A 22,947-nucleotide genomic window follows, 5' to 3' on the forward strand; every position below is an offset into this window, starting at 1 on the left:
GTACTAAAGCAGTTTAACGAGAACACGTAAGACACTCAGGACTGTTAATTATATTCATACATAACAGCCATGTCTTTCAAAAGGCCATCAAGTAGGAGTTCTCAAATGTGCTTCTGTATATTTCAATGTACGTATTCGGCCTACAGTTTACCATATTCTCAATAGAATTATAAATCTAACGGACGATAAGAAGGGGGTTACCAATCTTTATCTGTTTTATAAGGACTAGGATGATTCTATTAAGATAGCAAAGTATATACTCAAACGAACATTAAGTAAAACATTTATACAGGGACATGCATGGACAGCTCTGGTTTATGACGCCATTGCGACAACCAGGGGGTATAAATTTTACATAAAGCAGAGAAAGATAGGATAAAGCAATGCAATGGAGAAAGTAGATATGTTTTGTCTCTAATGTTTCCTTAGAAGGGGGCAAAGGCGAACATGCCGGATTATATCCTGTCTCTATAACCACCAAAAACAACCACTTTACTTCCTGTCTCTATAACTACCAAAGACACCCACTTTACTTCCCGTCTCTATAACTACCAAAGACACCCACTTTACTTCCCGTCTCTATAACTACCAAAGACAACCACTTTACTTCCTGTCTCTATAACTATCAAAGACACCCACTTTACTTCCCGTCTCTATAACTACCAAAGACAACCACTTTACTTCCCGTCTCTATAACTACAAAAGACACCCACTTTACTTCCCGTCTCTATAACTACCAAAGACACCCACTTTACTTCCCGTCTCTATAACTACCAAAGACACCCACTTTACTTCCTGTCTCTATAACTACCAAAAACAACCACTTTACTTCCCGTCTCTATAACCATCAAATGCAACCACTTTACTTCCCGTCTCTATAACTACCAAAGACAACCACTTTACTTCCTGTCTCTATAACTACCAAAGACAACCACTTTACTTCCCGTCTCTATAACTACCACAGACAACCACTTTACTTCCTGTCTCTATAACTACCAAAGACACCCACTTTACTTCCCGTCTCTATAACTACCAAAGACAACCACTTTACTTCCTGTCTCTATAACTACCAAAGACAACCACTTTACTTCCTGTCTCTATAACTACCAAAGACACCCACTTTACTTCCCGTCTATATAACTACCAAAGACAACCACTTTACTTCCCGTCTCTATAACTACCAAAGACAACCACTTTACTTCCCGTCTCTATAACTACCAAAGACACCCACTTTACTTCCTGTCTCTATAACTACCAAAGACACCCACTTTACTTCCCTGTCTCTATAACTACCAAAGACAACCACTTTACTTCCCGTCTCTATAACTACCAAAGACAACCACTTTACTTCCTGTCTCTATAACTACCAAAGACAACCACTTTACTTCCCGTCTCTATAACTACCAAAGACACCCACTTTACTTCCCGTCTATATAACTACCAAAGACACCCACTTTACTTCCTGTCTCTATAACTACCAAAGACACCCACTTTACTTCCTGTCTCTATAACTACCAAAGACAACCACTTTACTTCCCGTCTCTATAACTACCAAAGACAACCACTTTACTTCCCGTCTCTATAACTACCAAAGACAACCACTTTACTTCCCGTCTCTATAACTACCAAAGACAACCACTTTACTTCCCGTCTCTATAACTACCAAAGACAACCACTTTACTTCCCGTCTCTATAACTACCAAAGACACCCACTTTACTTCCTGTCTCTATAACTACCAAAGACACCCACTTTACTTCCTGTCTCTATAACTACCAAAGACACCCACTTTACTTCCCGTCTATATAACTACCAAAGACAACCACTTTACTTCCCGTCTCTATAACTACCAAAGACAACCACTTTACTCCCCGTCTCTATAACTACCAAAGACACCCACTTTACTTCCTGTCTCTATAACTACCAAAGACAACCACTTTACTTCCCGTCTCTATAACTACCAAAGACAACCACTTTACTTCCTGTCTCTATAACTACCAAAGACAACCACTTTACTTCCTGTCTCTATAACTACCAAAGACAACCACTTTACTTCCTGTCTCTATAACTACCAAAGACAACCACTTTACTTCCTGTCTCTATAACTACCAAAGACACCCACTTTACTTCCCGTCTCTATAACTACCAAAGACAACCACTTTACTTCCCGTCTCTATAACTACCAAAGACACCCACTTTACTTCCCGTCTCTATAACTACCAAAGACAACCACTTTACTTCCCGTCTCTATAACTACCAAAGACAACCACTTTACTTCCTGTCTCTATAACTACCAAAGACAACCACTTTACTTCCTGTCTCTATAACTACCAAAGACACCCACTTTACTTCCTGTCTGTATAACTACCAAAGACAACCACTTTACTTCCTGTCTGTATAACTACCAAAGACAACCACTTTACTTCCTGTCTCTATAACTACCAAAGAAACCCACTTTACTTCCTGTTTCTATAACTAACAAAGACACCCACTTTACTTCCCGTCTCTATAACTACAAAAGACAACCACTTTACTTCCTGTCTCTATAACTACCACAGACAACCACTTTACTTCCCGTCTCTATAACTACCAAAGACAACCACTTTACTTCCTGTCTCTATAACTACCAAAGACACCCACTTTACTTCCCGTCTCTATAACTACCAAAGACAACCACTTTACTTCCCGTCTCTATAACTACCAAAGACACCCACTTTACTTCCTGTCTCTATAACTACCAAAGACAACCACTTTACTTCCCGTCTCTATAACTACCAAAGACACCCACTTTACTTCCCGTCTCAATAACTACCAAAGACACCCACTTTACTTCCCGTCTCTATAACTACCAAAGACACCCACTTTACTTCCTGTCTCTATAACTACCAAAGACAACCACTTTACTTCCCGTCTCTATAACTACCACAGACAACCACTTTACTTCCTGTCTCTATAACTACCAAAGACACCCACTTTACTTCCCGTCTCTATAACTACCAAAGACAACCACTTTACTTCCCGTCTCTATAACTACCAAAGATACCCACTTTACTTCCCGTCTCTATAACTACCAAAGACAACCACTTTACTTCCCGTCTCTATAACTACCAAAGACAACCACTTTACTTCCTGTCTCTATAACTACAAAAAGACAACCACTTTACTTCCTGTCTCTATAACTACCAAAGACAACTACTTTACTTCCCGTCTCTATAACTACCACAGACAACCACTTTACTTCCCGTCTCTATAACTACCAAAGACAACCACTTTACTTCCTGTCTCTATAACTACCAAAGACAACCACTTTACTTCCCGTCTCTATAACTACCAAAGACAACCACTTTACTTCCTGTCTCTATAACTACCAAAGACAACCACTTTACTTCCTGTCTCTATAACTACCAAAGACAACCACTTTACTTCCTTTCTGTATAACTACCAAAGACAACCACTTTACTTCCTGTCTCTATAACTACCAAAGACACCCACTTTACTTCCCGTCTCTATAACTATCAAAGACAACCACTTTACTTCCCGTCTCTATAACTACCAAAGACACCCACTTTACTTCCCGTCTCTATAACTACCAAAGACAACCACTTTACTTCCCGTCTCTATAACTACCAAAGACAACCACTTTACTTCCTGTCTCTATAACTACCAAAGACAACCACTTTACTTCCCGTCTCTATAACTACCAAAGACAACCACTTTACTTCCCGTCTCTATAACTACCACAGACAACCACTTTACTTCCTGTCTCTATAACTACCAAAGACAACCACTTTACTTCCCGTCTCTATAACTACCAAAGACAACCACTTTACTTCCTGTCTCTATAACTACCAAAGACAACCACTTTACTTCATGTCTCTATAACTACCAAAGACACCCACTTTACTTCCTGTCTGTATAACTACCAAAGACACCCACTTTACTTCCCGTCTCTATAACTACCAAAGACACCCACTTTACTTCCTGTCTCTATAACTACCAAAGACAACCACTTTACTTCCCGTCTCTATAACTACCACAGACAACCACTTTACTTCCTGTCTCTATAACTACCAAAGACACCCACTTTACTTCCCGTCTCTATAACTACCAAAGACAACCACTTTACTTCCCGTCTCTATAACTACCAAAGATACCCACTTTACTTCCCGTCTCTATAACTACCAAAGACAACCACTTTACTTCCCGTCTCTATAACTACCAAAGACAACCACTTTACTTCCTGTCTCTATAACTACAAAAAGACAACCACTTTACTTCCTGTCTCTATAACTACCAAAGACAACTACTTTACTTCCCGTCTCTATAACTACCACAGACAACCACTTTACTTCCCGTCTCTATAACTACCAAAGACAACCACTTTACTCCCCGTCTCTATAACTACCACAGACAACCACTTTACTTCCCGTCTCTATAACTACCAAAGACAACCACTTTACTTCCCGTCTCTATAACTACCAAAGACAACCACTTTACTTCCTGTCTCTATAACTACCAAAGACAACCACTTTACTTCCTGTCTCTATAACTACCAAAGACAACCACTTTACTTCCTGTCTGTATAACTACCAAAGACAACCACTTTACTTCCTGTCTCTATAACTACCAAAGACACCCACTTTACTTCCCGTCTCTATAACTATCAAAGACAACCACTTTACTTCCCGTCTCTATAACTACCAAAGACACCCACTTTACTTCCCGTCTCTATAACTACCAAAGACAACCACTTTACTTCCCGTCTCTATAACTACCAAAGACAACCACTTTACTTCCTGTCTCTATAACTACCAAAGACAACCACTTTACTTCATGTCTCTATAACTACCAAAGACACCCACTTTACTTCCTGTCTGTATAACTACCAAAGACAACCACTTTACTTCCTGTCTGTATAACTACCAAAGACACCCACTTTACTTCCTGTCTCTATAACTACCAAAGACAACCACTTTACTTCCCGTCTCTATAACTACCAAAGACACCCACTTTACTTCCCGTCTATATAACTACCAAAGACAACCACTTTACTTCCCGTCTCTATAACTACCAAAGACAACCACTTTACTCCCCGTCTCTATAACTACCAAAGACACCCACTTTACTTCCTGTCTCTATAACTACCAAAGACAACCACTTTACTTCCCGTCTCTATAACTACCAAAGACAACCACTTTACTTCCTGTCTCTATAACTACCAAAGACAACCACTTTACTTCCTGTCTCTATAACTACCAAAGACAACCACTTTACTTCCTGTCTGTATAACTACCAAAGACAACCACTTTACTTCCTGTCTCTATAACTACCAAAGACACCCACTTTACTTCCCGTCTCTATAACTACCAAAGACAACCACTTTACTTCCCGTCTCTATAACTACCAAAGACACCCACTTTACTTCCCGTCTCTATAACTACCAAAGACAACCACTTACTTCCCGTCTCTATAACTACCAAAGACAACCACTTTACTTCCTGTCTCTATAACTACCAAAGACAACCACTTTACTTCCTGTCTCTATAACTACCAAAGACACCCACTTTACTTCCTGTCTGTATAACTACCAAAGACAACCACTTTACTTCCTGTCTGTATAACTACCAAAGACAACCACTTTACTTCCTGTCTCTATAACTACCAAAGAAACCCACTTTACTTCCTGTTTCTATAACTACCAAAGACACCCACTTTACTTCCCGTCTCTATAACTACAAAAGACAACCACTTTACTTCCTGTCTCTATAACTACCACAGACAACCACTTTACTTCCCGTCTCTATAACTACCAAAGACAACCACTTTACTTCCTGTCTCTATAACTACCAAAGACACCCACTTTACTTCCCGTCTCTATAACTACCAAAGACAACCACTTTACTTCCCGTCTCTATAACTACCAAAGACACCCACTTTACTTCCTGTCTCTATAACTACCAAAGACAACCACTTTACTTCCCGTCTCTATAACTACCAAAGACACCCACTTTACTTCCCGTCTCAATAACTACCAAAGACACACTTTACTTCCCGTCTCTATAACTACCAAAGACACCCACTTTACTTCCCGTCTCTATAACTACCAAAGACAACCACTTTACTTCCCGTCTCTATAACTACCACAGACAACCACTTTACTTCCTGTCTCTATAACTACCAAAGACACCCACTTTACTTCCCGTCTCTATAACTACCAAAGACAACCACTTTACTTCCCGTCTCTATAACTACCAAAGACAACCACTTTACTTCCCGTCTCTATAACGACCAAAGACAACCACTTTACTTCCCGTCTCTATAGCTACCAAAGACAACCACTTTACTTCCCGTCTCTATAACTACCAAAGACAACCACTTTACTTCCTGTCTCTATAACTACAAAAAGACAACCACTTTACTTCCTGTCTCTATAACTACCAAAGACAACTACTTTACTTCCCGTCTCTATAACTACCACAGACAACCACTTTACTTCCCGTCTCTATAACTACCAAAGACAACCACTTTACTCCCCGTCTCTATAACTACCACAGACAACCACTTTACTTCCCGTCTCTATAACTACCAAAGACAACCACTTTACTTCCCGTCTCTATAACTACCAAAGACAACCACTTTACTTCCCGTCTCTATAACTACCAAAGACAACCACTTTACTTCCCGTCTCTATAACTACCAAAGACAACCACTTTACTTCCCGTCTCTATAACTACCAAAGACAACCACTTTACTTCCCGTCTCTATAACTACCAAAGACAACTACTTTACTTCCCGTCTCTATAACTACCAAAGACACCCACTTTACTTCCTGTCTGTATAACTACCAAAGACAACCACTTTACTTCCTGTCTCTATAACTACCAAAAACACACACTTTACTTCCCGTCTCTATAACTACCACAGACAACCACTTTACTTCCCGTCTCTATAACTACCAAAGACAACCACTTTACTTCCCGTCTCTATAACTACCAAAGACAACCACTTTACTTCCCGTCTCTATAACTACCAAAGACAACCACTTTACTTCCCGTCTCTATAACTACCAAAGACACCCACTTTACTTCCTGTCTGTATAACTACCAAAGACAACCACTTTACTTCCCGTCTCTATAACTACCAAAGACAACCACTTTACTTCCCGTCTCTATAACTACCAAAGACAACCACTTTACTTCCCGTCTCTATAACTACCAAAGACAACCACTTTACTTCCCGTCTCTATAACTACCAAAGACACCCACTTTACTTCCTGTCTCTATAACTACCAAAGACAACCACTTTACTTCCCGTCTCTATAACTACCACAGACAACCACTTTACTTCCTGTCTCTATAACTACCAAAGACACCCACTTTACTTCCCGTCTCTATAACTACCAAAGACAACCACTTTACTTCCCGTCTCTATAACTACCAAAGACAACCACTTTACTTCCCGTCTCTATAACGACCAAAGACAACCACTTTACTTCCCGTCTCTATAACTACCACAGACAACCACTTTACTTCCCGTCTCTATAACTACCAAAGACAATCACTTTTTTTCCCGTCTCTATAACTACCAAAGACAACCACTTTACTTCCCGTCTCTATAACTACCAAAGACAACCACTTTACTTCCCGTCTCTATAACTACCAAAGACAACTACTTTACTTCCCGTCTCTATAACTACCAAAGACACCCACTTTACTTCCTGTCTGTATAACTACCAAAGACAACCACTTTACTTCCTGTCTCTATAACTACCAAAAACACACACTTTACTTCCCGTCTCTATAACTACCAAAGACAACCACTTTACTTCCCGTCTCTATAACTACCAAAGACAATCACTTTTTTTCCCGTCTCTATAACTACCAAAGACAACCACTTTACTTCCCGTCTCTATAACTACCAAAGACAACCACTTTACTTCCCGTCTCTATAACTACCAAAGACAACTACTTTACTTCCCGTCTCTATAACTACCAAAGACACCCACTTTACTTCCTGTCTGTATAACTACCAAAGACAACCACTTTACTTCCTGTCTCTATAACTACCAAAAACACACACTTTACTTCCCGTCTCTATAACTACCAAAGACAACCACTTTACTTCCCGTCTCTATAACTACCAAAGACAACCACTTTACTTCCCGTCTCTATAACTACCAAAGACAACCACTTTACTTCCCGTCTCTATAACTACCAAAGACAACCACTTTACTTCCCGTCTCTATAACTACCAAAGACAACCACTTTACTTCCCGTCTCTATAACTACCAAAGACAACCACTTTACTTCCCGTCTCTATAACTACCAAAGACACCCACTTTACTTCCTGTCTCTATAACTACCAAAGACAACCACTTTACTTCCCGTCTCTATAACTACCACAGACAACCACTTTACTTCCTGTCTCTATAACTACCAAAGACACCCACTTTACTTCCCGTCTCTATAACTACCAAAGACAACCACTTTACTTCCCGTCTCTATAACTACCAAAGACAACCACTTTACTTCCCGTCTCTATAACGACCAAAGACAACCACTTTACTTCCCGTCTCTATAACTACCACAGACAACCACTTTACTTCCCGTCTCTATAACTACCAAAGACAATCACTTTTTTTCCCGTCTCTATAACTACCAAAGACAACCACTTTACTTCCCGTCTCTATAACTACCAAAGACAACCACTTTACTTCCTGTCTCTATAACTACCAAAGACACCCACTTTACTTCCCGTCTCTGCGATTGTGTTACAGAACAGGTAGACACATTATATGCGAGTGTCCCGATCCTGACACAAACATTAAGGTTCCTCTTTTAAAATAATCTCATGTCATACCTTTTTACATCGATATTCCCACTAATCGTGTTCTGTTTGTTTTTCATTTTATCGATATTTGCTATTCCAAAGTTTTCTTTAAGCTGTTTTTAGGTCATCTGACCCGAAGGGTCAGGATGACCTATAGCCATCGTGCTTCGTCCGTCGTCGTCCGCCGTGCGCCGTGCGCCGTGCGCCGTCCGCCGTCCGCCGTCCGTAAACTTTTCACATTTCAATCTTCTTCTCAAGTTCCACCAGTGGGATTAAGCTGAAACTTGTCTGAAATGATCCTGAGATGGTCCTGACCAAGTGTTGTTATTTTTCGGGTCAGTCCGAAATCCAAGATGGCCGCCATAGCCGCCATTTTGAAAACACATTTTAAACTTCTTCTCAAGTTCCACCAGTGCTGTTGGGCTGAAACTTGCCAGAAATGATCCTGAGATGATCCCGACCAAGTGTTGTTATTTTTCGGGTCAGTCCAAAATCCAAGATGGCCGCCATAGCCGCCATCTTGAAAAACACATTTTAAACTTCTTCTCAAGTTCCACCAGTGCTATTGAGCTGAAACTTGCCTGAAATGATCCTGAGATGATCCCGACCAAGTGTTGTTATTTTTCGGGTCGGTCCGAAATCCAAGATGGCCGCCATAGCCGCCATCTTGAAAAACACATTTTAAACTTCTTCTCAAGTTCCACCAGTGCTATTGAGATGAAACTTGCCTGAAATGATCCTGATATGATCCCGACCAAGTGTTGTTATTTTTCGGGTCGGTCCAAAATCCAAGATGGCCACCATAGCCGCCATCTTGAGCAACACATTTTAAACTTCTTCTCAAGTTCCACCAGTGCTTTTGAGCTGAAACTTGCCTGAAATGATCCTGAGATGATCCCGACCAAGTGTTGTTATTTTTCGGGTCGGTCCAAAATCCAAGATGGCCGCCATAGCCGCCATCTTGAAAAACACATTTTAAACTTCTTCTCAAGTTCCACCAGTGCTATTGAGCTGAAACTTGCCTGAAATGATCCTGAGATGATCCCGACCAAGTGTTGTTATTTTTCGGGTCGGTCCGAAATCCAAGATGGCCGCCATAGCCGCCATCTTGAAAAACACATTTTAAACTTCTTCTCAAGTTCCACCAGTGCTATTGAGATGAAACTTGCCTGAAATGATCCTGATATGATCCCGACCAAGTGTTGTTATTTTTCGGGTCGGTCTGAAGTCCAAGATGGCCGCCGCCATAGCCGCCATCTTGAAAAAACACATTTTAAACTTCTTCTCAAGTTCCACCAGTGCTATTGAGCTGAAACTTGCCTGAAATGATCCTGATATGATCCCGACCAAGTGTTGTTATTTTTCGGGTCAGTCCAAAATCCAAGATTGCCGCCATAGCCGCCATCTTGTAAAAAACATTTTAAACTTTTTCTCAGGTTCCACCAGTGCTATTGAGCTGAAACTGGCCTGAAATGATCCTGATATGATCCCGACCAAGTGTTGTTATTTTTCGGGTCCGTCCGAAATCCAAGATGGCCGCCATAGCCGCCATCTTGAAAAACTTATTTTAAACTTTTTCTCAAGTTCCACCAGGGCTGTTGGGCTGAAACTTGCCAGAAATGATCCTGAGATGATCCCGACCAAGTGTTGTTATTTTTCGGGTCGGTCCGAAATCCAAGATGGCCGCCATAGGCGCCATCTTGAAAAACACATTTTAAACTTCTTCCCAAGTTCCAGCAGTGCTATTGAGCTGAAACTTGCCTGAAATGATCCTGATATGGTCCCGACCAAGTGTTGTTATTTTTCGGGTCGGTCCGAAATCCAAGATGGCCCCCATAGCCGCCATTTTGAAAACACATTTTAAACTTCTTCTCAAGTTCCACCAGTGCTGTTGGGCTGAAACTTGCCTGAAATGTTCCTGAGATGATCACGACCAAGTGTTGTTATTTTTTAGATTGGTCTGAAATGCAAGATGGCCGCCATATCCGCCATCTTAAAAAACACATTTTAAACTTCTTCTCCAGTTCCACTGGTGCCATTGAGCTTGAAATTGGTGAGGATGTTAAGGAAGGAGTGCCAACAAAGTGTTGCTATTTTTTCGGCCTTGTAAAAACTTTGGCATGGCAGCAATGGCGGCCATTTTGTAACATGATTGCGCAATCATGGTTTTCCTGAACAACACCTATTTCAAACTTCTTCTCAAATTCCACTGGTGGGATTCAGCTCTAACTTACCAGAAATGATCCTTAGATGGTCCAGACCAAGTGTTATTATTTATTGGGTCGGTCAGATATCCAAGATGGCCACCATGGCCAACAGTGCCACTATATACTTGCTACAGAGAATGCATACTACAATAATATAAGGGTTTTAATTTAGAGTCAGATGACCGTTAAGGCCCCTGGGCCTCTTGTTTCTTGCCTACTCGCTTTCAGGATCGGTGCAAAAAATAGAGGATGTCTAACAGTGTCTTCAATAATAGCAAATATATTTAACGAGTTATAATATTTTTCACGAGAGCCTACCATGAGTGAAAAATATCAGAATATTAGCCAAACGAGTGTGGATATATTTGGTCATATCAGAAAAAGTCATACTTTTCACTATAGTGATATATATCACATTTATAGAATAAAGAATTTTCGATATTTCACTGGTAAAAATATGATAAAGTGTAATTTTGCGCGTTGACTACTTTAAGCCGCCTCGTAAACAGAGGCCGTGGGCCACCCCTTATACATCTTCGCTAGCCAAGGCTTCAGATTACGTTACACTCCACGAACCCTTGGCGGATATAGTCGTCAGTTCTGGCCCCTCTAGCGGAGATTCGAAATTACCACCCTTTATTCATGAAATGTTCGACCAATCAAAATGAGCGTTACCAATGTACTTCATCGGTGATGTTTACAGACACACATGAAGGCTTGTGTCATTTCGATGAGATGTGTGATCAATGACTTCTATCAATTGATCAAACACTGTGAATGTTTCCCCAATGATTGTACGTATCTGTATATAGGTAAAATGCAATGACATAGTCGACAATGTAGCTCTGTACTGGGTGCCGCAGTTTTTGTTTAATGCGAAACCAAGCCTGAATGTAAAATGCGATTTGATTGGTTGCCCTGGGATTCCAGGGCGCGACGGTTTGAACACGACTATATCCGCCAAGGGTTCGTGGAGTGTAACGTAATCAGAAGCCTTGGCTAGCGAAGATGCCCCTTATAGCGAATGTCTTCAAATGAAATGTTAAATGTAGGACACTTACCTGTACACACTTAATTACAATGTCAGTAAATATTTGGCTTTAAGTATAGGATTTTATATCAATAAACAGGTTATAACCTGCACGCGTCGAAAAGATAAGGAATTTCTGTGGTATAGTTATATCAGCATTGTGAACAACAAGCATTGTAAAAATCAAGTATAGCATATACACAGCAAAACTACATTTCTCTTGTGATGTGGCAGATCAGCAAGGGGTAGAATAGTTTATTATTTAATATTAAAATCTTTCAAAAACCGACATTTCAATGTCAATCATGTTTGGACGAATACACATGTGTAGTAGTATAACAGTCGTACACTTAAACAATAGATTGTACACGTGACAGCAAAGTTGATTGTGTTTTCTCATTTACATTCAGTAACAGATAGTGTGTTTCGTTTCAAACATATTTTATTGATAAATCAATGAGGATTAAGCAACAGGCATAGCCTATATAAGCTGTCTCCCTAGCTTCCAGTATATAATAAATGAAAATTAATAGATATTGTAAATGAATGGGGGAAAATGAACAAAAAAAAACTAGACAATTAGAACACATACTTCCTCATACACACAAACACACATTATACATTCACAGACATTGCATGCATGTAATTATATAATTGTTATTAAAACTAATTTTAGATATTTAGAAGATACTATGAGCTGGTGGGCATTAACATATACCATATACTTACACTGTGGTTCAAAAACAACAGATACTAAGAGTACTAGTGTTATTTTGGTGTTACATAATAACAGATAGTGTGTAACGTTAATGCCGATATGAATCTCCAATTACTTTGTCAAGCCAGTGATGGGTAATGGGCCGATTGGCTTTGTCTATTGATGGCAGATTATAAGAAGTGCTTATGCACACATATACTGGACACATACGTTGTCTACACATACACGAGCGTCTTTTATAATTAGTATATCACTACAATAGCGTTGTCCACATATCAGAGCGAGCTTGGTCCACGATCTCTCTGTTGTCATTACACAAGGCCTTAGTTTATGTGACATGTACGCGAAGGTAAGCTATTATTTACAATACTTTTTTTCTCGTCAAATACATATTCGGAAAAATATATGTACCTATAAATCTAATTTGTAATGATAATTAATTTTATTGACTAAATGTGGAAATGGAAATGTGATATCAGACAAGTAAGTTCATATTTCACGACAGCTTGCTGGAACAGGATAACATTAACCTTTCTACACATTAACGCATAATACATGTATTTTGATTCAAAACTTTCATCGTGACAACCATTTTACGATATTAATGCTAATTTGACTTGGCCTGCATCAAACCAATGATTAACTTTGTCTTTGAAATGGCATGGACACTTTAAAACATTCACCTGCATTCATTTGCAAAATATAACACTAGCTTTATGGGAGATTCCAAAGACTGACAAATTTATTGGCAAATACACCCAAACGATAGATGGTCGGGATGTACGGGCGACACCGTGACACGTTCGCCTTTCACCTAGGCGGCCGGGGTTCGGTTCCACGATTGAACGTGGGAAAATATGAGCTCACCTGCCCGACCATGTGGTTTTATCCGGGTTTTTCCATCCAGGCCAGCCAGATGATTAATATAATTTGACCTTTATTGACCTTTCATGTCAAACTAATGTCCATGATATCATTGAATGACGTGTCGGGGTAAATCAGGGTCAAATACCTGATATAAAATCCAAATACGCCTTTTATATGCAAAAAAGGAAAATTTGTTTGGGGTAGGGGCAGGGGCTGAGGGGTTAGGCCAAAACCGTCATTTGCTTATATTGGTTTGTGTTACCTATTTTTTGAAGAAAAGAAATAGGTCACTCATATTTGACTGGTAGCGTTCCGATGTGGTGGGGATTCAAAACTTTACAAATGATAAGATTGATCACCCCTACCTCAGGGGCGGAGGGGTAGGGCCCGGTATGGGAAATAAAGGAATTCGTCGAAACCCTAGTTCTGAAAGGATATGGTTGGACGTCCTTGCGGGAAGGAGAATAAATGTTTTATATAAGTAATGCAGAAAATCCCAAGGAGCTTTATGGGCGGGGCACTATAAGGAAAATATAACGATTTTTTTAATCGTTGGATTTATGGTGTTATATCTGGTACGATAATATTGACCTGGGGTTTCTGCAATGCAAGATAGTGAGTGGCATTCCCCATACGGATAAAGTACACAACTCATCTACCCGTTCACTCAAGCGGAACTAATCTCTGACACACCGGTAGATCTACCCGGCTGATGTTTTTACAGGTGTAGAAATGACAGTGTCACCGGCGCCTATTAAATCTTTAAACTGAGCCCAACTTCCGGTGCTAATACACATGGAAAAAGTAAGTAGGCCGATCAAACAGTATTTTATATATGTCCAATAAAAGGTAATGGTTCTGTTACGTTTTGTATGCAATCTGTGTTAAACTTTAAACGGTTATTTGTTTTAACAGTAATAACTTGTTATTTTGTCGAATTCCGTTTTATCGTTTACCTTTTGCAAACATGACTTGCACATCAGATCGTTATTGAAGTGACTAAGTGAAAGAAACTTTATCGTGACTGTATATCGGCAAAACTACACCAAAGTACAAGTGACATAACGAAACATTACATATATATTTACATGTATTGACCAGTCTTCACACTAAACTGATGAGCGACAGAGCGAAGTTATAATGATTATATAATGTTGATAAATATTGACCAAACTTTTCACCAAAAACGATACCTCGCTTAATTCGAACACTCGGATAACTCGAAGTTTTTTCGTGGTCCCGTCGACTTCGAGTTAACGAAGTTCCACTGTATTTGTAATATAATTTGAGTGAGTTGCCATAATTACCATCCAGGTGAGAGATTTGTTTTATATATTTTGATTATTAACAGGATAACCCAAAGGTCATAATACTTGTACTGTAAGTTTCACGATCAAAACACAGCCCAAGTGTTTAATATTTGATACAAATGTTGTAGATATCTATAATTTATAATATGTCACATGTCATGTATTTATATTACATACATTTTATTTCAAAGCACATTTTAAGTCCACAGATAAATACCACATTGAAGTTTATTCATAACGATGTTAGTACTGGGGCAGTTCTACGTCTGCTTAACAACCGAATTGTGTACGTTTAAAAGGACGCCTGGATATTGGGCTTGACTTTCACGCAGTAAATTGGTCTGCTATTTGTTGACGTGTGTATTTATATCAATGAACAGTGTAACAGCTAACATAGTGTCAGTGTTTCCTTTTCTTTTATCTTTCAGAAATGACGAGACGCATGCCCTTTTTATACATCACCGATACGGCCAGAGTACCACGCGTTCCTCTTTGAAGCGATGTTAGCTTTGCTGGCCGTACGCAAAGGACCTCCGATACATCAACGACTGAGTGGTCGCTTATAACTCGACATAAAGCATGCACCATATGATTGGTCACATTCAAATCTTATCCACATACTGAGGACCAGGAAGGAAATGATTAGGAGTTGAGCAATGACAGCCTCTGATTAACGTGTTTAGTGATATAAGTGGTATCCGTGGATATTTCATGGCGAAACTTCAAGAGTGATTGGATTGTCGCCTGGGTGAGCCGGTCATTATGAAATGTTACAGGATATCTCGGGTAAAAAACAGTGTTCTTGTGTTTTGTGTCACGTGTTTACTGTTTATTTCCATTCATGACTTTTTACAACAGCATACTGGACCAGACCGATATGATGATATCACAACTTTTCCAAAATATAACTTCGGATTTTTCTTCCCGTTAGAAATAGATCTCCGTAAAATTGTAGAAGATAAGATTGTGAATGATACGGAACCGGATTACTCTCCGATAAACAAACATCCGTTCAGATACATCCACCGTCCATCAACATGTTCCTTCAATACAAAACAAAGTTTAGGATTTGATATGTCTCCAAACCTGTTAGTTCTAGTCAAATCCGCCGTCAAAAACGACCGTCTGAGAATGACTATACGGATGTCCTGGGGTAGGACTAAACGACGTAATGTCAAAATTGTGTTTCTGGTCGCTGATTCTCCTCAGACGTCCCAGTTCATCTCTCTCGAGTCACAAACGTACCAGGACATCGTGCAGGAGGACTTCATTGACAATTACAGCAACAACACATTAAAGACCATAATGGGATATAGTTGGGCAGTGAAGTATTGTTCTAAAGCAGACTTCTTTTTATTTGTGGACGACGACCATTTCGTGAACATACCCAAAGTGCTTCTATACATTAAATCTATTCCAGAAAACGAACGAAAAACAGTGTTTTATGGAAAGAAAGTAGTCAGTGCGGTTCCAAGTAGAGCCGATTCCAAATGGGCGATATCTAAGATCCACTTCCCCTTCCATTTGTTTCCGTCATATCTAGGAGGTGGTGCTTATCTTACTTCATACAGTTGTGCTCTCCGTTTCTACCATGCTTTTCCATATGTTGATTTCTTTTGGATAGACGATGTTTATTTAGGCATAGTCGCCCATAAACTCAACATCACTGCAAAGCACGTGAAACAGTTTATCACCAACGAAGAAAACCCATCCTTAGACAGAGGGTTCTTCTCGCATTTCAACAACCACAACGCAGAAGACATGATAAAAGCATGGCAACGTGCACAAGACAAATATGTGTGACCAGGCAATGTACACATTTAAATGCACACCTACTGTTTATTTAAATATATTTTTACTTTCATACTTTACTCATACTTTACACAATACGTTTTCTCTAAATATGTTTGATCTGATTTTTGACAAACCAATAATTCATTTGGGTATTGTTGGTTAACGCCATGTTGTATACAAGTCTTTCTACCACAATACACTGTGTTATTCAACTCTCAGACCATCAGTTAATCATTACAGCTGTTGATTAACAATCTGTTTATACCACACGTGGTATAACCACACGTGGTATAAACTCTGTACGCATTTCGATTGGCTAACACGGTGAACTTTGACCCAAGCTGCAATTGTTATTGACGTCATCAATAATCTAATGACGTCACATCACTGGGTCCAGGACGTCACCGGTACACTTTATTTGCATACGCGAAATTATACTTGGCCACGTTTCCCTTTGATTCGAGCCGATATTATTGTGGTAGAAACAGGTCACACGACTCGAAATTGTTGGATATGGAATTTATTTCACACTCGTAAGTTATTTTTTAAAAGTTGCAAAAAACACTCGCTAAAGCTCGTGTCTTTTGTAACTTTAAAAAATAACTTACTCGTGTGAAATAAATGCCATATCCAACAACCACTCGTTGTGTAACCTCTATATATTTCGATTTTACATTATATATACACAGTGAAAAGGACATGACTGAAGGCGTTTCATTTTCCGTTATCTTTTTCACGGTATTTACTGTCAATATTAGTGCAAAATGTAATGTTTTCTTTTTTCATTTTTTTCCATCTTTGTAACTTATTCATTCGTCTCTCTTCCATTTTAATATGTAAACACATACATTCAACTTCACTTATAACGAATTTCTTGGGACTTTGAAAACATTTGTGCAATTTCTTATCACCGATTAAAGAATCGTGTCTGAAAAGATCATTTATAGATATCGATAGTTCGCTGATATCGCCTTCATTATTTGATAGCATGTCCTGTATGGCATCAGAAATTAGCTGCAGATTATGTTTGCCAAAGCGACACAATAGGAAACTTTTCTTAAATCTGGTTATATAGGTAAGATATATTTTCAAATTCAATTTGGAGACTCAGCAGCTTGATGGCATGCTAGCATCTCATTGCTTCAATACCCAAACTTCCCCCTCTAATACTCGCTTCGTTCCTAGCCCATAGTCAAGCCCCCCAATCCACAACTCCAACCTCCTTATTTTTATCTATTGACTGTTAGTCCGTGTAGACAACGATGATGTAATATTACATATATTCAGGCTTCGGCCTAATATTTGCGTTTGACATTGGAATTTTGCCTTGGGACTGGTAGTGACTTTCTTCCGGTAAACACACAAAATCTAAACACGACCAGTATTTTGATATTTGATCTATCGTTATCAATTGGTGTAATGTATAAGAAACACAACGCTGCATTTACCGCTTAACACGTTCAAATGTTGTGAAGCTTCAGATGCTCCGGTATGGTGTTAGTGCTATATATATATATATAAATGCGTGCGTGCGTACGTGCGTGTGAGCGTGCGTGCGTGCGTGTGAGCGTGCGTGCGTGTGTGTGAGCGTGCGTGCGTATGAACGTGCGTGCGTGTGAACGTGCGTGCGTGTGAACGTGCGTGCGTGCATGTGGGTGAGTGTGCGTGCGTGTGAGTGTGAGGGTGGTGGTGGTGGTGTGTGTGTGTGTGTGCGTGTGTGTGTGTGTGTTTATATGTTGCATGTGATTTCATCCTCTGGATGGAAAATGATGGGGATACAAACCATTGTGATCATAGGCCAAACAGATCTTCGTTATAGTGTTATAATGTTTTTAGGGTTTTCCTTTTCTAATTTTTGTCAACTATTATATTTTTTACCGCTAGCCTTAAGTATTATATTGTCATGTTTGTTATAAAAAAAAGTGTATAGTTTGAATGCCATATTTGTCTCTGGATAGGAACATTGGTTGTGTGCTAAGTTATAATATTTTACAATGCCTACCCTGCTAATAATGGCTGTACGACCAGTTTCCTGTAGTAGCGACACTTTGCGAAACCCTGGGCTTAAATATGTTAATAACTCTGACTGACCCGAAATTGGTTTCTAATAATATTTTCATATTGGTCAAAACCTATATCTACACATAAGACAGAGGCTATAAGCCCTCTGTAAATATACCTCAAATATCTGCTTATTGAAAACTTTCGGTATTCCAACAATGTGACTGTAAATATGCAAATTACAAATGTGTATTAGAAAACGATTAGAATGCTATTTGATCACGTGATCACAATCGTGAGGCTAGGGATTTATAACAAACCATTTGTACTACACTCTAGCCAGGTCATGTGGTATCCCCACCTAGGTGACGGGAGAACGGCAAGCTTGCTTAACAGACTTTGCGGAATTACTATGACGATCTACTGAGTAGTTCCCCATCCGTCTTCATATGTTATGTGAAGTAGTCCTACGTCACTTCCCACGAGTAGTTCCAAACAAATGTGTATGTATATCATATGTGTGAGATTCCTGGAATCACTATGACGGCTTCCTGAGTAGTTCCAGATACTCACACCTAGACTCACTTTTACAAAACGCTACAAAATATCTATCATATTATGTCTATACGAATTTTATTATCCTCTTGCGCTGCACTTCAGGGAAATGTTCATGGAAATGGTCTGTATCTCTGGCTACCTAAATATCAATATAACTCTGACTTTAATTAATGCCTCTTTATTAGACTTCAAATATTTTCTTTTCCTGATAGTTCAATGACAATTACTAGTAGCCTTTTAAATGGTTTCCTACGGCAAACCACATAAGGTTACCTGTAGACACATGGTTTTTAAGTGCTATACGACAGAAGACGCTTGCTTTTCCGGAACACTTTGTCATATTTTCTTCCACTTTTATATGATCTTCATGTAAATCAATATTTTTTTCGCATTTTGTTACTTCTGCTACTCTTGACTTGTGTACAACCTTTCTATAACATAAAATGCCAATGTTGTTCTCTTTGTTATTTGATATATATATGATAGTCTCCACAACAATGTCCGAATAACGATGCATTTATTTGAGTTCCGTCATAACGCCAGGTCATTTAGAAACCAGGAGGTAATAAAGCATGTTCGTTGATGAGTCCGACATAAATATGAGATATTAGATCCACATGTCTTTACCTGAAGCTCTAATTGGTTTCCATGTCTATACAGTATGTCATTTTATTATACATGTTGCCATATAAACCTAATATATTCATATATCCGTCCCCTACAAGCACTGCGTGATATTGTACCCGTTTGCTGTCATCATCCTGTAGATGGCAGTTGTAGTGGTAATAGTCTCGTTCTGGAAACATGTGCGATATGTGCGTTTTTATGCTTAGCTGGCGTAATTCATTATCGGGTTGATGTTGGAGGTAAATTGAAACAGAAAACAAAGTGTTCAATCAAAATAATATCGCCTTTTGTAAACAATTGTGGAAAACTTTTCGGCCTCTTTAAAGCATTTCTCTAGTAATGGTTCTAAGCTAAAAGTTCAATGCTATCTTCAATATAAGTTTTTGGCTTCATTATCTTCATCAAATTATGTCTATACTGTGTCAAATTCAAATGTATTTGCACTACATCATGTGTTTGGAGATTCCAATACAACGTTCAGCGTGGAATATATTTTTGCCCTATTATTGATTTATTTACTTGATGATCTTCGCCCAAGTATAAGGTCGTTCATCAACTGATGTGTGTATTGAAAGCTGCATGCTGTTGGATTTTATAAATGCAACACTTGTAAGGACTTCTGGTTTGGTTATTTGTATCATATCTGATAGTTATTTATGATTTGCTTATTATTATGTTCAATCAACGCTTTTCCTCAAGAAAATTAAAAACAAAAAAAAATATTGTTTACCTTGTTTCAAACGATGTCTTAGTACGGAAGTCAAGCGGCAGTGAAACAAAGAGTAATTGAAAACGACAGTGAAATGAAGTTTAAGTACGACAGTGGAACAAAGTTTAAGTACAACAATTAAACGAAGTTTGAGTACGACAGTAAAACACAAAGTCTGGGCATGCCAGTGAAACGAAGTTTACACACGACATTAAAACAAAGTTTAGGTACGACAATTAAACAAAGGTTGAGAACGACAGCAAAACACAAAAACGTTGGAGGACGACAGTGAAACGCATAATTTGAGCTTGCAAAAGTGAAACAAAACGTTTGAGGACGACAATGAAATAAAAAGTCGAAATATGACAGTGAAATGAAGTTTGAGTACGACAATATAACACAATGTTTGAGTACGACGATAAAACACAATGTTTGAGTACGACATAAAACACAATGTTTGAGTACGACAATAAAAAATGTTTGAGTACGATAGTGAAACACAATATTTCAGTACAACAATACAACACGTTTCAGTACGACAATAAAACAATGTTTGAGTACGACAGTGAAACAAAATGTTTGAGTACGACAATACAACACAATGTTTGAGTAAGACAATAAAACACAATGTTTGAGTACGACAATAAAACATAATGTTTGAGTACGATAGTGAAACACAAAGTCGTAGTATGGCAGTGAAACACAAAGTCGAAATACGACAGCAAAAGATCACAGTAGAACACATCAAGATAAAAGCACAAAGTGCAAGTACGGCAGTGAAACACAATGACTGGGAAGAGTACCGAAATACAGACTTTTCGTTAAGCAGTTGAACACAAAGCGGTAGGAAAACTGCCAAGTCTTTGAAATGCAGGACAACCTTTGTAATTTTCGTTAGGGACAGTTTACGTTATACATACTCAAATCGAATTGTTGAAGGAGACTACGTAGCGCAGTAAGTATGACAGATTATTTAAAAATTGTCCCAGAACTGTTTTGAAAGACAAATATAAACGTAACTTTCTCTACATAAGACAGTTTCGTTTTGAATGGGTTCAACGATCAACAGAATATAGATTTATACGAGAACAATTTACAGCTACTAACTAAATGAATATAGGGAAATATAGGACACAGTCTGTCCTTATTATGTTTCCACTATACACCGTAAGTTCTCGTAGCGTAACATCACTCATTATGGACATATACATATTTGGGTATTTATGTAATTGATGTGTAGACGATTCACAACTTGACTTATTACCTTACCGTAATACAATACAATCCCGGGACCCCCAAACTCTAACCGTTTGAGCTACCTTGCCACCGGTGCTCAGCCGAGTCCAGTTTCGCTACAACAACGAAGTGTTTTTTATTTTTATTTATGTAACGTTATTTCTAGATATGGACTCTTATTGTCTGGACGTGAAAACAACAATAAGATAGGGTTAGCTCTTCAAACGACATGTTTATTGTATGTTGCAGTACTGCTAAAAATCCCACATACGTTAGTGTGGCTGTTGAGCCTGCCGCGTCCAAACTTGTTGTCTCAAATGCTTTACCATTCAAGCTCGAATGTAGCTAAACTATTGTACTTAGAAGTTTGAAATACGTAGCCAAATTCCTTTAGCGATCGCCCTAATGGGAGCAACAATGCCATTGAAATGCAATGAAGTAGGCATTTAAAGCAAAGATAAAAACATACTATTTCTTCCCTTGATTAAATTTCACGTAAAAATTTTAAAATCCGTTATTGTTATATTTTTGTTCTATTTATATCACAGACAGGGTTTTAGTAAATGTCGAGAGCTTGTAATAAAACAACAAAATCACACAAAACTGTAACACTATATTTCTGAGTATGAATAAAATATCTATTTATACGCAGACCTTTGACAAAGCATTAGGAGAATTAGGTATGGTTTTCCTGACATATGATCATACTCTGCTTAATCAGGGCACCTGAACCGAAGTAGTGATAATAAACCATCAGCCAAATAAACAGGTATATTTGTCGGTCCGAGACTTCTACAAAAAGGAAGCAGAATATGTTCCAGTGAAACCAATACGATTGTGAGAGCCACCATTAAATGTTCATAATCGTCACAAACCTCTCAGTACCCAAGGAACTCGATACATGTTTGCCACTCGGCATCATAAATCTAATCTTGATCTTGAGTATCAACTTTAGGGTAGCTGGGGTTTTACTATCGAGAAACTAAAAGTTCATCGTAAGAACAATACAAAGTAAATATCATCAAGTTTATCAGTTGGCATATCAGATGCAGACTTCCATGGC

At 38.8% G+C, this 22,947-nt stretch overlaps 1 protein-coding gene across 5 annotated transcripts in view; it reads left to right on the forward strand.

Moving 5' to 3' along the window:
• Positions 1–17,037, forward strand: part of LOC117342078 (beta-1,3-galactosyltransferase brn-like) — a 91,746-nt gene extending 74,709 nt beyond the window's left edge. For 3 of the 5 annotated variants that reach the window (XM_033904055.1, XM_033904054.1, XM_033904053.1), the window contains exon 3: positions 15,388–17,037. In XM_033904055.1, the coding sequence (XP_033759946.1) occupies positions 15,722–16,762 (1,041 nt within the window). In that variant the 5' untranslated portion in view covers positions 15,388–15,721 and the 3' untranslated portion in view covers positions 16,763–17,037. Of the gene's footprint in view, positions 1–12,625; positions 13,132–14,430; positions 14,454–15,387 lie in introns of those variants that run through there. The other 2 variants (XM_033904056.1, XM_033904057.1) reach the window with 2 other exon arrangements.
• The last annotated feature ends 5,910 nt before the right edge of the window (positions 17,038–22,947 follow it).

The sequence above is a fragment of the Pecten maximus genome, chromosome 14, assembly GCF_902652985.1.
Source record: "Pecten maximus chromosome 14, xPecMax1.1, whole genome shotgun sequence".
Taxonomy (NCBI): domain Eukaryota; kingdom Metazoa; phylum Mollusca; class Bivalvia; order Pectinida; family Pectinidae; genus Pecten; species Pecten maximus.